A 13640-nucleotide genomic window follows, 5' to 3' on the forward strand; every position below is an offset into this window, starting at 1 on the left:
TAGGCTCATACATACTTGGAGTTCCTTTATCAAACTATGTATCAAAGGGCAAAAGTAAGCTACTTTTTGAAAGCCTGGTTTCAGAGGCACCAGCATGACAGGCAATCAAATTCAGAAACAGACTTAACAGTTGGTTAAACGGTAACAAGTAATTCAGAAAAAAGGGAGCTACATTATTTGGCCAGGAGCTTAATTTTTAACTTCTAAATGCTAAAAGGGCCTCAATGTTCCGCACGATAGAATCTCAGGTGTTTGAATGCTGGGGCAGATCAGTTTAATATAAGGATTACAGCTGAGAGAGCAGTAGAGATACCACATTAACACCAATCAAGATTTGAAACAATTTTATTTGACTACATTCAGCTTACTCCAGATGTTCTGTCTGAATGGTCCAGCGACATACAAAAAAAATCCCCATTCCCCCCCTCTGTTTCATAAAATAAAATCTTCACTTATAAAACTGAAAACACTAATGCATTAAAATACAGAAAGCTTGTTAACACGCACAAAATTATTTTAACTTCCAGAAAACAAACTCAAAAACAGATGAAATCCCCCCTTCGTTCAAAGTCCATCAACCACAGAAAGGTTGGGAGTAGAGCAAAAGGTACAGTTTAGTGAACTCAAAAGGTTCTAGTCAGAGCGGGCTTAAATGGCAACTATGAACCATTAAATACAGATGTCCAAAATACATCAAGTATGGAATCATTTGTAGGCTCCATCATAGGGTGAATCACCACATAAAAGCACTGCAACATGGAAATGCAGGTTTACAAGTCAACTGTGATGTCATAAAACTGAAGTCGGAGAGTGAAAGTGCCAAATAGTCAAAGCTTTCACACCACAGGGCGAAGCAGCAATTTTATCTATATTGATAGTTCATATCTGTATTCCTGCTGTATCCGCCACCGCCGCCACCACCACCACCACCTCCCTGTGAGGGTGGATAAGACGTCGGAGAACTATTGTAGTTTGGTCCCCCACCCTGGTTGTAGTTTTGCTGGGAATAACCTAGAGAGAAGGGGAAAAAAAAAAAAAATACATTACAACAATACCCTAGCAAAATAAAAAATAAAACTAGGAACAAGATTAAAAAGTTGTATCTTTAACCATCTGCCGCACGATAGTCCGAATCTCATTAATTTAGTTTGATAAGATAATACCAACACAATTTGTTACAAACCTGTGCTACCAGCTCCACCACCATATCCACCGGAGTAAGAGGAGCCCCCGCCAGACCCATAGGAACCACCCCCACGACCACCGCCACCACCAGCAGAAGCTTGTGGTGCAGCACCATCCCCACCAGCATATCCTCCTGGGGGAAAAAGAAAAATTATATATTAACGTGCTTAAAGGCTCAACACAAAAGACACTTTCACTGTGCATGGCTTTTTCTTGGAATTACCCAGATGACTAGTGGCAACCAGACTGGACTTTGCTGATGGCCTCTGCCAGACATCCCAAAAGGCTCCAAGTGCCCTGTTCAGAGACAATTATAAGTGTACTCATGTGGTGGTTAATTGGGCACCAGAATGATGTGTGTAAACTTTCAAAAAAAAGAAAAAACGTTCAAAGATACAAGGGGACCGGACTGCAGGAATAAAATATCCTGGCAGTTACACAACAGATTGAGTTTAAGCTACATCCAGTCAAGTCTCCCAGCACCTCTGAAGAAACGACTGAGTCACAGTCAGCATTTGGGACTATAAGCTTTTTTTTTATTAAAGCGCCAGCAGAGCCAAACAACAAAATTAGCTATACTTCAGTTCCAAGGCAGCAGATAGAATTTTAGCTGCAGTCCCCTCGAGGAGAATTTTTCCTTCTTAAAGTCTCTGGTTTCCCTTACTGGATTTAATATAATTTATATAATTGCTCCAACTTGCCCACGCTTGAACAGCACTCGAACACAAAGGTAGGTGGCAAACCTTTATTTTCAGGGTACAACCGGTCTGTTGCCGACGGCTTCAATCAGACAGTCAGTTTGGCAGTGAGCCTGACGCGTTTCAAAGGATTCCTTTCTTCAGAGGCATTTGCTTAGCTGATTGCGTGCACCTGGCCCCGTTTTCACAATATTGATGCCACGCCCCTGGATGGGCCTGTCACATGACAGTGGGGCATTGTGGGAACCGCAGTCCAGGTTGATTTCGTATCATAAGGTGGCACTAATGTCTGTCACTCTTTCAAGCCCTCGGATGGGCCGCCGCCAGCAGCGACCAGTCTCAATCCCTCCTCTGTGCTCCGCAGTGCAGCTCGATAAATATCACCCACACGGCCCCCGATGGGGTGGTGCAAGTTTGCCACCTACCTTTGTGCTGTTCAAGCATGGGCAAGTTGGAGCAAATTATATATATATATATATATATATATATACACACACACACACACACACATATATACACATATACACACACACACACACACGTATGTATATGTAGAGCTGCAGCTCTACACACTGCATAGATCGCCATCTGGTATTGGGCCCGGATGTTTGCAGTTTTTCCTCTTGGAAAGTCACGAGGTATGGGACTCCTCCTTTGGATCGTATTGCGCATGGGCTTCGGCTCCATCCTTAGATTGTTTTTCGCCAGCAGGGAAAGATGGAGCGTAGTAGTAACAGTGAAGATACCCATGTGTGTTGGATCTAAATAAGATAGACTGGAACAGATAAAGGTAGCCGGGGAGGCGTGTGTAGATCTGCAGCTCTACATGCCAACAACAGATGCATACTGGAAAGTAGCATTTGCCGTTCGAAGCATGAGCTGCAGATTACACACTGTGCATAGATTATATAGCAGTACCCATCCTTAGCGGCGACCACCCATATCTGTTGGTGGTTTGAAATAATGTTTTGAGTACAGCCTGGCCCACACTAGCCTGTTGCTTAGTTTGCATAGCTACAAAATAGTGTTTAGTGAAAGTGTGCGGTGTTGACCATGTAGCTGCTCTGCAGATATAATCTAATGGGATGTTCCCTGGAAATGCCATTGAAGCACCTATTTTACGTGAAGAGCGGGCTTTAGGGGGAACGGATAGCGTTGGTTTTGCTTTGTGGTAGCAAATCTGAATGCATTTGAAAATCCACCTAGCTATCCCTGACTGAGATGGGGTTGCCTTTGTGTGGTGGTGAGAAAGAGACAAACAGTTGTTTGGTCTTACGAAAAGGTTGTGTTCTCTAGATGTCAAACGAGCCTTACTCTCTACATCGAATGTATGAAGAGCTCTTTCTGCAACGGACTGTGGTTGCGAGAAGAATACTGGTAATTCTACAGATTGGTTTAGGTGAAAAGGAGAAATGACTATGGGGAGGAATTTTGGGTTGGTACGGAGAACCACCTTATTATGGTGCATTTGGAGAAAAGGTTCTTGAATGGTAAGTGCTTGTATCTCACTGACCCTTCTGAGGGAAGTGATGGCTACAAGAAAGGCGGTTTTCCATGTTAGGAATTGAAGTTCACATTTGTGTAGAGGTTCAAAGGGAGGTCCCATTAGTCTGGTGAGAACTAGATTTAAGTTCCACGCAGGTGAGGGTGGCACTCAAGAGGGAATTATTCTTTTGAGGCCTTCCATGAAGGCTTTAATGGCAGGTACTCTAGAGTGATAGATGGTGCCTGGTTTGTAGATAAGCTGCTATGGCTGAAAGGTGCAGTCTAATGGACGTATAGGCTAGATTGCATCTTTGTAGGTGTAGTAAATAGCCTATGATGCGTGGAATGGACACATCTAGGGGATTGATGGTAGTATTGTGACAATACACAACAAAACGTTTCCACTTGGCTGCGTAGCACGCTCTAGTGGTGGGTCGCCTAGCTTCTTTAATGACGTTCATGCAGTCAGGGGCAAGATTTAGATTACAGAATCCTAGGATTTCAGGAGCCAGAACGCAAGGTTGAGCCGAGCTGGGTCCGGGTGCCTGATCTCTCCATGGTTCTGGGTTAAGAGGTAACTTTTGCTGCGGTACTACAGATAGTTCCAGCAGTGTGGTGTACCACTGTTGTCTGGCCCAAGTTGGAGCTACTAGGATTAGCGTGAGGGAGTGTTGTAGTTTGCACACCACTAATGGAATGAGTGGGAGAGGCTGAAAAGCGTATGCAAATGTCTGACCAGTTCATCCATATCGCATTGCCTTTGGACAATGGGTGTGGATATCTGGCGGCGAAGCTTGGGCATTTGGCGTTTGTGGGTGGCGAAGAGGTCGATCTGTGGATGCTCCCACATTTCAAAGTACGGGTGAAGAACTTGCGGGTGGAGTTCCCACTCGTGGAGTTGGTGTTTGTCTGCTGAGCAGATCTGCCATAATGTTTGACTCCTGGGACATGCTGGGCTAGGAGAAAGATTTTCTGGGGGATGGCCCATCTCCATATGCTCTGTGCTAGCTGAGAGCTGTGGATAGTGTGTGCCGCCTTGTTTTTGTATATAGTACATGGCTGTCATGTCTGTGCGGACTAGGAATGCTTTGCCTGAAATCGGTGTTTGAAAAGATTTTAGGGCTAAAGATATGGCTAGTAACTCCAGATGGTTGATGTGGAGTAACTTTTGTTGAGGTGTCCATCTGCCCTGCATGGTGTGATGCAATAGGTGAGCTTCCCAGCCGGAGAGCGATGCGTCTGTTGTCAGTACTACCTGAGGAACCGGGTCCAGGAACGGTCGCCCTTTGGAAAGGTTTTTGGTGGTCCACCACTGCAGAGAGCGATGGGTACGACTGTCTACCAACACCAGATCTGTTAATTGACCCTGGGTCTGGTTCCATTGGCGTGCGAGGCACTCTTGGAGAGGACGCAGCTGGAGTCTTGCGTGGGGTACTATGAATATGCAAGAGGCCATCATTCCTATTAGTTGCATGAACACTCGCGCTGAAAGAGTGTTGTGGCTGAAATTTTGCGCGTAGAGCTTGAATGCTTGCTATCCTGGCAGGACTGGGGTAGGCTAGCGCTCGAGGTGTCTTTAGTGGCACCCAGATATTGTTTTACGTGAGACGGTTGGAGATGGGACTTTCCGTGGTTTACCATGAATCCCAGTTGGTGAAGTAGTTGGATAGTGGCGTGCGTGTGTTGTACACACTGGTTGTATGAACTGGTTTTTATTAGCCAGTCGTCTAGGTATGGGAAGACATGGATGTGTTTTCTCCGCAGGTGTGCTGCCACTACTGCTAGGCACGTGGTGAATACTTGTGGTGCTGTAGTGACTTTAAGTGAGAGTACTTTGAATTGGTAGTTGGCCGTCCACTACGGAACTGAGTGTTGTGAATAGGAATGTGGAAATAGGAGTCTGAGGTCTAAAGTGGTCAGGAAATCGTTGTGGGAGAGCCAAAGAGCCCCTTCACGGGTGCCCGTCGGGCATTGCACCGCCGGCCCGACGAGGAGCAGGCCCAGATGAAGCATGACACCTAGCTTGCTGGGTGTGTGAGGGCATTAGTTCCTAATATGGGAACTCCCCTTCCCTACCGATAGGTTCATTGAGTCCAGTCAATATTGACGGATTAGAGAATTGACCTCACAAACAAACCATTCTCCTTAGGAACTGCATACCCTTTCTAAATATAGTCTACCCGGGGCATGTATGCTGGACCTCACGTAAAAGCCCTTCTGTCCTCCCACTGTTAATAGAGCAGTGAAAGTACTTGCTGAAGTGTTACCATGTAAAAATGGTCTGAGTGTATGTATTGGTTTAGGGGCCTGAGGTCTAGGATGGGTCGTAGAGTGCCGTCCCTTTTTTGTATGAGAAAATATAGAATAGACCCCCATATTTTGTTGGTTGGTAGGAACCCTTTCTATCGCCCCCTTTTGTAGGAGGGAGGGAGATTATCTCCTGCTTTAGTAGTGTTAGATGTTCCTGTGACATTGGGCGTTGTCAGGGTGGAATGTTTGGGGGGTAGATATTAGTTCTAGGCAGTAGCCTGACCGAATTATTTGTGTTACCCATTTGTCTGAGGTGATGGTAGTCCAGACCGGAAAGAAATGTTAGAGTGTCCCCAACCGGAGTGTGATGGTCTGGGGGAAGTGGAGGGAAGTCATGGGGAGGCACGGTGGCAGAGCGGGCGGTGTTTGTTTTGCCTCTGCCTTTGTTATTGTTGGCCCTGTAGCCGCCTCTTTGGTAACCCCTTGTAAAGGTGGACTGAGTAGGGGATATGTATGAAGCGGTGTCTGAGGAGTAGCCTCTGGATGTGCTCCGAAAGGAAGAGCGGCGAAGGGAGCGTCTGGGAGGGTGAGATTGTAAGGCTCCCATGGATTTTGCCGTGTCAGTGTCCTTTCATTTTCTCTAGGGCATCATCCACTTTGGGGCCAAACAGATGTTCCTGGTCAAAGGGATGGTTGAGGATGGAGGCTTGTACCTCCGGTTTAAAACCGGATATCCTTAACCAGGCATGGCGACGGAGGAGGGTGCTGGTATTAATGGCTCTGGAGGCGGTGTCAGCTGCATCTAGGGCACAGCGGATGGTGGTATCGGTAATTGTTTTGCCCTCCTGAATTAACTCATTTGCCCTATTTCTATATTTGTCAGGGAGGTGTTGCATTATGGCTTTAAGCTAGTCCTAATGGGCCCTGTCGTATCTTGCCAGTAGCGCTCATGTATTAGCGATGCGCCATATGTTGGCAGCTTGGGATGCAGTGCGCTTGCCCGATGCGCCCAAGAGTTTTGACTCTTTCAGGTGGTGGTGCTTCGCGTGACGCTTGGGAGTTTGCCCTCTTTCGTGCTGTACACTACTAGGGAATCTAGTGGTGCTGGCCCTCTGATGCAAGCGGGATCTGTAGGGGCGGCTTTAGATTTGTCTATGCGCTGGTTAATGACACTGGTTCTGACTGGGTCTCTAAACACCTCCGGCGCGTGTTTGATAACCCCTTTGAGCATGGGCAGTATGGAGGTGTCCCTATGCGTGGTGTCAAAAGTATCGAGAAGGAAGTCCTCCTCCACGGGGTCGGTATGGATATCCACCCCGTGATAGTGTGCAGCCCTTTGGATAAGTGGTTGAACCCTAATGAGTCTTCTGGTGGGGATGGTCTCGAAGGGTAGAGATCATCGTGCGGGACGTTAGGAATGTCAGGGATGTTAGTCGTCCCATGGGTCTGGGGAGCCTGTGCGAGTGGGATCCCCTGTAGGCAAGTCATGGGGTACGTCCCCTATGTCATCATAGACATCATTATCATCCAGAGAGGGTGTAGAGGAATGTTGAGGGGGGAGGAAGTGGCGGTGGTGAAGGCATTCTGAAAGGGGAGGTAGCAGAATCCTTCCTCTTAGGAGGTGGAGCGGGGGCAGGCTTTTTCAGCGGTCTCTGATGCTGAGCATCAAATGTCTGGTTTTGGGGTGCTTGATCAATGTCTTTTGCAATGGATCAGGTGCAAAAAGTTCTCAGAGAGTGGTTTGTCCGTTGGCACCGGGGTCAGTTTGCTTGTTTTAGAGTCTGCGCTAGTCTGCGGTTTGGAACTATGCAGCCGGGAAAGGGCGGTCTGTTTACTCAGAGCAGAGATGGTTTTCGGCTTAGAGATGTGTCGGTGGCCTTGTGTTTTTTGCTCGGTTCCGGGGATGTGTCGGTACAGAGGAGCTGGAGCTGGTTTTCGGCGCCGAGTGTTTCGGTATGGAGCTCGGTGCCGAGGAGGCCATTTTCTTGTTCGGCGTCGGTGCGGAGGACTGTTTCTCGGCACTGACGGTGGGCTGGCTCGAGCCTGAGCCGCCAGAAAGCTTAATCTGCTTCTTTACCGGTCCCGAAGGTGGTGTGGGAAGCAGTGTGTTTGGTCTTGCCTAGGCCTGGAGGCGAAGGAGTGACCGAAGCCTTTTTCGGTGCCGTCGAGGGTGGGGAGGACTTCGGTACTCACGACTCTGTGCCCGAGTGATGTTCTCCACATCTGAATCGTCAGCTTCGGAGGCGCTGACGAGGCCCTCGGTGTGTTGCCCTTCTGGAACGTTGACGCCTTCCCCGAAGAGGTCATCTGGAATAGTAGTCGACGAGTGTGCCATGGTTCTTCACACCCTTCGGTCTCGGATGGCTTTCTTGGACCGGAAGGACTTGCACGCCGGACAGTCTCGAGCCTCGTGTTCAGGGGAGAGGCAGAGGTTACAGACTTCATGAAGGTCGGTGTGGGGGAATTTGGACCCACATTGAGGGCACTTCTTGAAAGGAGTCCTTTCCATTAGCCAGGACCGGAGCTTCGGTAGGCCCGAAGGCCGTAGTCGACGACTTGAATCGAAGGTCTTGATTGATGGGAGCCGCGTCGAGTGTGGAGATCGCGATCAAAAACAATACCGCGAATGGGGTGAGGATTGCCCGTCGATAGAGGAACTGGAAACTGTTCGGAACCGGAGCCCGATGGCGGAAAAAAAAAAAAAAAAAAATCTGAGGATGGAGCCAAAGTCTATGCGCAATACGATCCAAAGGAGGAGTCACATACCTCGTGACTTCCAAAGACTTTCCAAGAGGAAAAACTGGAAACACCAGATGGCGATCTAGGCACAGTGTGTAATCTGCAGCTCATATGCCTTCGAAAATTATTATATATATATATATTTTCAGTTCCACAAGTACCCAAAGGCAGGACGCACTCACTGTCAGCAAACTCCAGTTTAGGGAAGAAACCCATGCTCCCAGCATCAGCAGAGCCTGACGCGTTTCAGGACAACTCCCTTTCTCAAAGGCTTTCTGCAATTGAATGACTGCCAGCTACACAAACATCAGCGTTTGTCCCTCCTTTATTTCAGTGACACAATCAGGTGAGTAATACAGCTCTAAAGCATTCTGGGGCTGGTAGTTCGTAAAATATATCCCAAGTGGGCTGCAGGCAGTCCTTTCAATCCAATATGATTATCAGCTGCTACTGAATGGGATTATGAACGAAATAAAGAAGGGACAAACACTGGTAATCTTGATGGTGTCATTCATTCAGTAGCAGAAAAGCCTTTGAGGAAGGGCGTATGCCCGAAACGCGTCAGGCTCTGCTGACGCTGGTTGCACCTGTATCTTACCTTACTTGGAGAGAGCTGACTGGGAGTGTGCGCTGCATTTGGGTGCTTGTGAAACATATATAACGCTCAAAAGTTTCCCACAGGCGAGGACGCACTCTGGCTGCAGCAAATTCCCCAAATCACCACACCCAAGCCAGGATGTAGCCTGACACGTTTGATAGATCCAATAGGCCAACTCTGCTCCAATGAACAGTCCCCCCCCATATGTAGGATATGTAGTGCGGTAATTCTACCCTGATGGGTGCTGCATGCTCAAGGTCCCCAATCAAAGCCCTCGGATGGGCCCCGAGTTGTGCGTGGTTCCTGGTGCTGCTGCCCCGTGATGTGAGCCTGACTTGAGCTGACAAGTCTATCCGAAACGCATCAGGCTACATCCTGGCTTGGGTGTGGTGATTTGGGGAATTTGCTGCAGCCTGAGTGCGTCCTCGCCTGTGGGTAACTGGTGTGATTGTGCAGCTTTCTACCAGGTATGCGCTGCTTACATACTTTACACATTGCCTTTGATTTTAACCAGACTGCTTCCTGTCATTACCAGGGATTGGGCACACGGTTTTATGCAATGTAGGACATCTAGCAGGTGATGGACTAATCATTTGAGGCTGCACTTGCTCACCCATAAACATCTACTTTCCTACACCCATGTACCATGAAAGTGAGGCACGGGTATTGGGTAAGTGAAAGAAGGCGCCTGAGAATGTACGGGGTTATGTAATCTGAACTGTCATGCAGGTTTGTGCTCATGAAATGTTCGGACAGGATGTATTTGTTAGAGGCCAGAGGTGTGTACGACTGAGGGAGTGTTCCTTTATTGGAATCAAGGAAAGCAGATACATTCTCCTGATGGTGTAGAGGAAACTATTAGTCTTTTGGGAGGAGCGCTTGAACCGCTTCCTCAAGGCAGAGGATAGTCTGAGGACATCTGAAATTGCACGTAGTAGCCGCTTAAACCCAGAAGTCTTGCGATTGCCTCACAGACAGCGCGAAGATCTTGTATTAGTTCCCTGACAGGCGACGTGTTGGAGGGCAGGTGGGGGCAAGTCACTGCAAACAGGTGACTGTGTCAATAGCCAATCTACCTTGTAAATGGGATGCTGTGCACACACGGTTGGTACCCACCAATAATTACATGCATCGCAGTAAATCTCAGCAAAGGTTAACATGATCACTTAACTTCTTTTTTCTTAACCATCCTGAAATTCCAGACCTCCAAGTACATCCAGCCAACACTGGTGCAAGACAGCACTGAGACTACACAAACGCCAAGAGGCATTTTTTTGCCTTTGAAAAACATAAGATGATCAAATAAAAAAAACACTAAGCTTACCTCGGTACTTCGTTTCAGAGTAGCTGTAGTCGGAACCGCCAGAGCTCCCACCGGCACCACCAGAGTAGGAATTGGAGTAAGAATAGTTTCCTGCACCACCACCACCGCCGCCACCGCCGCCGCCTCCACCACCACCACCACCACCTTGGTTGAAGCTTTTCTGTTTTGCAGAGGATGGTCCATAATTGCCGTACTGATTCTGGCTGTAGGAGGATGGCTGGTTCTGGTGTGCTCCGTAGCCTTGATTGTAGGCGGCTTTTTGTGGTGGTTTCTTAGCCACGTGTTGTTTGGAGGGCGCTGGACTACTGTAGTCATCATTGTAGTTGTAGCCGTAGCCGCCGCCGCCACCGCCGCCACCAGATCCGTAACCGCCACCTCCGCCACCAGATCCGTAACCGCCACCTCCGCCACCAGAGCCGTAACCGCCACCAGAGCCGTAGCCACCTCCGCCGCCTCCAGAGCCTAAACCTCCGCCGTTGCTGTAGAACTGACCTAAAGAGAAGGAGAAATTCAGTTCTGCTGCACGCCTTCGTTTGGATGAAGTCATTCCCTTAGTAACAGATTTTCGCTGTCTGGGCTGCTTCTAGGAAGTGAAACTATTTGCGACTGACCAATTCAGATAGGAGTCATTGGGTTGGTTTCTAAGCTAGCAGCCATTAGCATAGGGCTGAAAGGCAGGAGAGCACTCGCTCTTTGCGTGCCCGATTTGGGAGCCAATAGGGGAGGATTTGAGATGCCCAGAAGACAAAAACCATTATACACATTAACGAACAGGGCACTCCAACGTTATAAAATGCAGACGGATTGCATACCAAATCAATTCTGCGATTTGTAAAACATTGCTCAACGTATTTCACATTACCTAGTACTTCGGGACCCACCACCTTGACGGTACTCTTAAACCACTGCTAGGTACAGCCCCCGAATCTCTGTGAAAGGGGCTTTCCCTTCCAACGAATAACTAACCGGCTGTCCTACAAACTAAACTATTTATGGTAAGGCATTATCCTGTGATGGTCAAGTTACCAGTATAACCACGCTTTTTTAAAGCCAGGGATGGGCAGAAAGCATTAAAGGCCCCTTAAAAGCGTAGCGTTTTAAATAAGTCTGCACTCCCCAGCCACAAATCTCTTGCCAACTGTGCTGTAGGCAGCGAACAAGACAATTAAGGAATTCGGGGGGGGGGGGGGGGGGGGTAATTCGGGCTGGCTGCTACTGTAGCACGAGTGCGTGAACTAACAAGCACAGTGGGCCGATGGGCTGGAATGCGACCAGATTACAGAGGCCGGTTTCATCAGCAGTTCTATACCATTTTTTCTTTAAGGGGCAGTTGGCCATTCAAAGGATCGCTACTCTTTGCTTTTATTGATGCGATGGCTGGGCACTCTAGATTGCGCTTCAGTTAGAAGTGTTTTTTGTCAATGTTCTGCCTTAAAAATCACATCTTCTGATCGGTTTTAAGTCTTAATCATAAATAGCGCCTGTTCGTAGATGCCGCCACCACGTTAAGCCGCGGTTTCAGTTCTAACCTGTGGGAATGTGGCTCCTGGGGCCGATATGCATGGGTGCAGTAACTGGTCGCAGATGCTCCTACTAGAAGCAGAATTTTAGCGCACAATTTCTGTAAATGGAAAATTACCACTGGAACGGACGTGTTTTATCGGTCTGCGCTCTGGGAAGAGGGGACCACACGATCCGTCCAGAAACAGCATTTCAGTGGGGGAGGGGACTCCCACCTGCACTAAACCAAGGAGGAAAAACTGGCACCAGCCATGCAGGAAAGCTAGGCCCCGTGTCCTTGTGTCGAGACCTCAAACTAGCATTGAACACCCACGTAGAATGTTAAAAAAAAGCATTAGCATATCTAGTTACAAGTGAATGTACTGCTCCAAATGAAAATAACCTACAAGTGAACATAAAACTCATTTTCACAAAGTCGTTACAAAAACATTTATTTATCCCAAATAGTAATTTTCGAAATAAAATCATGCAAACAAGTTTATAAAAATTAATAAACTTTAGGACTGGAAACAGTACCACCTGCAGTGTAAACGGGACGCTCCCCACAGCGCATTCGGTTTACATTTTAACAACAATATCCAGAAAGGCTGAACGAACGGTGTGTACATTCAACAGACCCTGTCCCAACCAAAAACGGCATAGTACAGAGCATCAGTGGTTCCTGGCTGTTCAATGCAGCAGATCGCATGGTCTTAAAGAAGGGGAGGCATGAAACAGCGTACGGATCTGGAACATGACTAACTGCTTGCACGGATTCCCGAAAACTGCAAAGTCAAAGCAGCTCACGGAAAGGTGACCATTTTTCTGGGAAGGTATTCCCGCAAACACAGGGTTGCGCCATCACCCTGACTGCCATAGTGTTTGGTCTTATATCTGTACAAGATTAGACCCATGCTTTTGCGATGATCCAGGGGCCTGCATTCCGAAGCAACACTCCCACGGGATGCAAGTCCTACAATACTGAATAGAAACAATCAAGCGACTTGTCTGCAGCGGTACCGTTCCATCAAGTGGGCAAACAGCGGGAAATCGGATTCGGATAATGACAAGTTAAGGTTCAAACTTTAAAGGATTTACAAAACATTTAAATAACTTAAAATCGTTCCCATAAAAAGCTGGCGAGCTCTGAAGTCAATGAAGAGTGCGTTTTGAATGTACCACAGCACTATATACTCTTGCCCTCGTCGCACAAATTAATAGGTTACGAGTTCAGAGGCGATTAAAAATGGCCAAAAACATAAGTCTGCAGGCTCAATGTTGAGCGGAGGTGAAAGTCACGGTTGAGCAACTCAGTGAAGCAGAGACAACGCGAAGGTTTTTGGAGGTCATGAGATTTGGAGCAAAAACTTGTATGTGCGCAACACTTGTTGGTTTAGGCAGACGCAAAGTCATGATAGCCGAAGCAGTCTGTGAACAAGTCACCTACAAAAGGGGGAGACAGCAGAGAAAAAAAAATTAGAATTTTAAAAATGGCAAAATGTGCCACATATTTTTAAATTTCTTGTTTTAGATTTCTCTGCTCGTGTCACCCCCAGAAGATGGCTTCTCCAAGGACAAAATAATAAAGATGTGTATTCACAAGGTAAGATTTTTGGCGAGTCCTTCACTTGGCTCAACCAAAGCAGAGAAATTTAAAAAGTACACCGAGTAAACAAGTTACTTGGGTTGGTTTTGCTTTTGGAAATCGAGCTGCCTGTCTACACCAACAGACAATTGCTGGCATTTGTTTTTAGACCGCTTTCGCAAGCACGCTGGAAGCTACTCGACACTTACTGTATCCTGCAGTGGCGTTGTTTGTGTAGCCGTAATTGCCGCCGCCGAAGCCGCCACCTCCTCCTGC

General features: G+C 47.6%; 1 protein-coding gene across 4 annotated transcripts in view; it reads right to left on the bottom strand.

The window, feature by feature from the left end:
• Positions 1 to 329: 329 nt before the first annotated feature.
• The window catches only part of ILF3 (interleukin enhancer binding factor 3), a 35581-nt gene continuing 22270 nt past the window's right edge, over positions 330 to 13640 (bottom strand). For 2 of the 4 annotated variants that reach the window (XM_085600685.1, XM_085600684.1), the window contains exons 16-19: positions 13574 to 13636; positions 10280 to 10771; positions 1184 to 1318; positions 330 to 1011 (exon numbers count right to left, since the gene is read on the bottom strand). In XM_085600685.1, coding sequence (XP_085456811.1) covers positions 863 to 1011; positions 1184 to 1318; positions 10280 to 10771; positions 13574 to 13636 — 839 coding nt within the window. In that variant the 3' untranslated portion in view covers positions 330 to 862. Of the gene's footprint in view, positions 1012 to 1183; positions 1319 to 10279; positions 10772 to 12214; positions 13223 to 13573; positions 13637 to 13640 lie in introns of those variants that run through there. The other 2 variants (XM_085600687.1, XM_085600686.1) reach the window with 1 other exon arrangement.

This window comes from Triturus cristatus, chromosome 4_2, assembly GCF_964204655.1.
Source record: "Triturus cristatus chromosome 4_2, aTriCri1.1, whole genome shotgun sequence".
Lineage (NCBI taxonomy): Eukaryota > Metazoa > Chordata > Amphibia > Caudata > Salamandridae > Triturus > Triturus cristatus.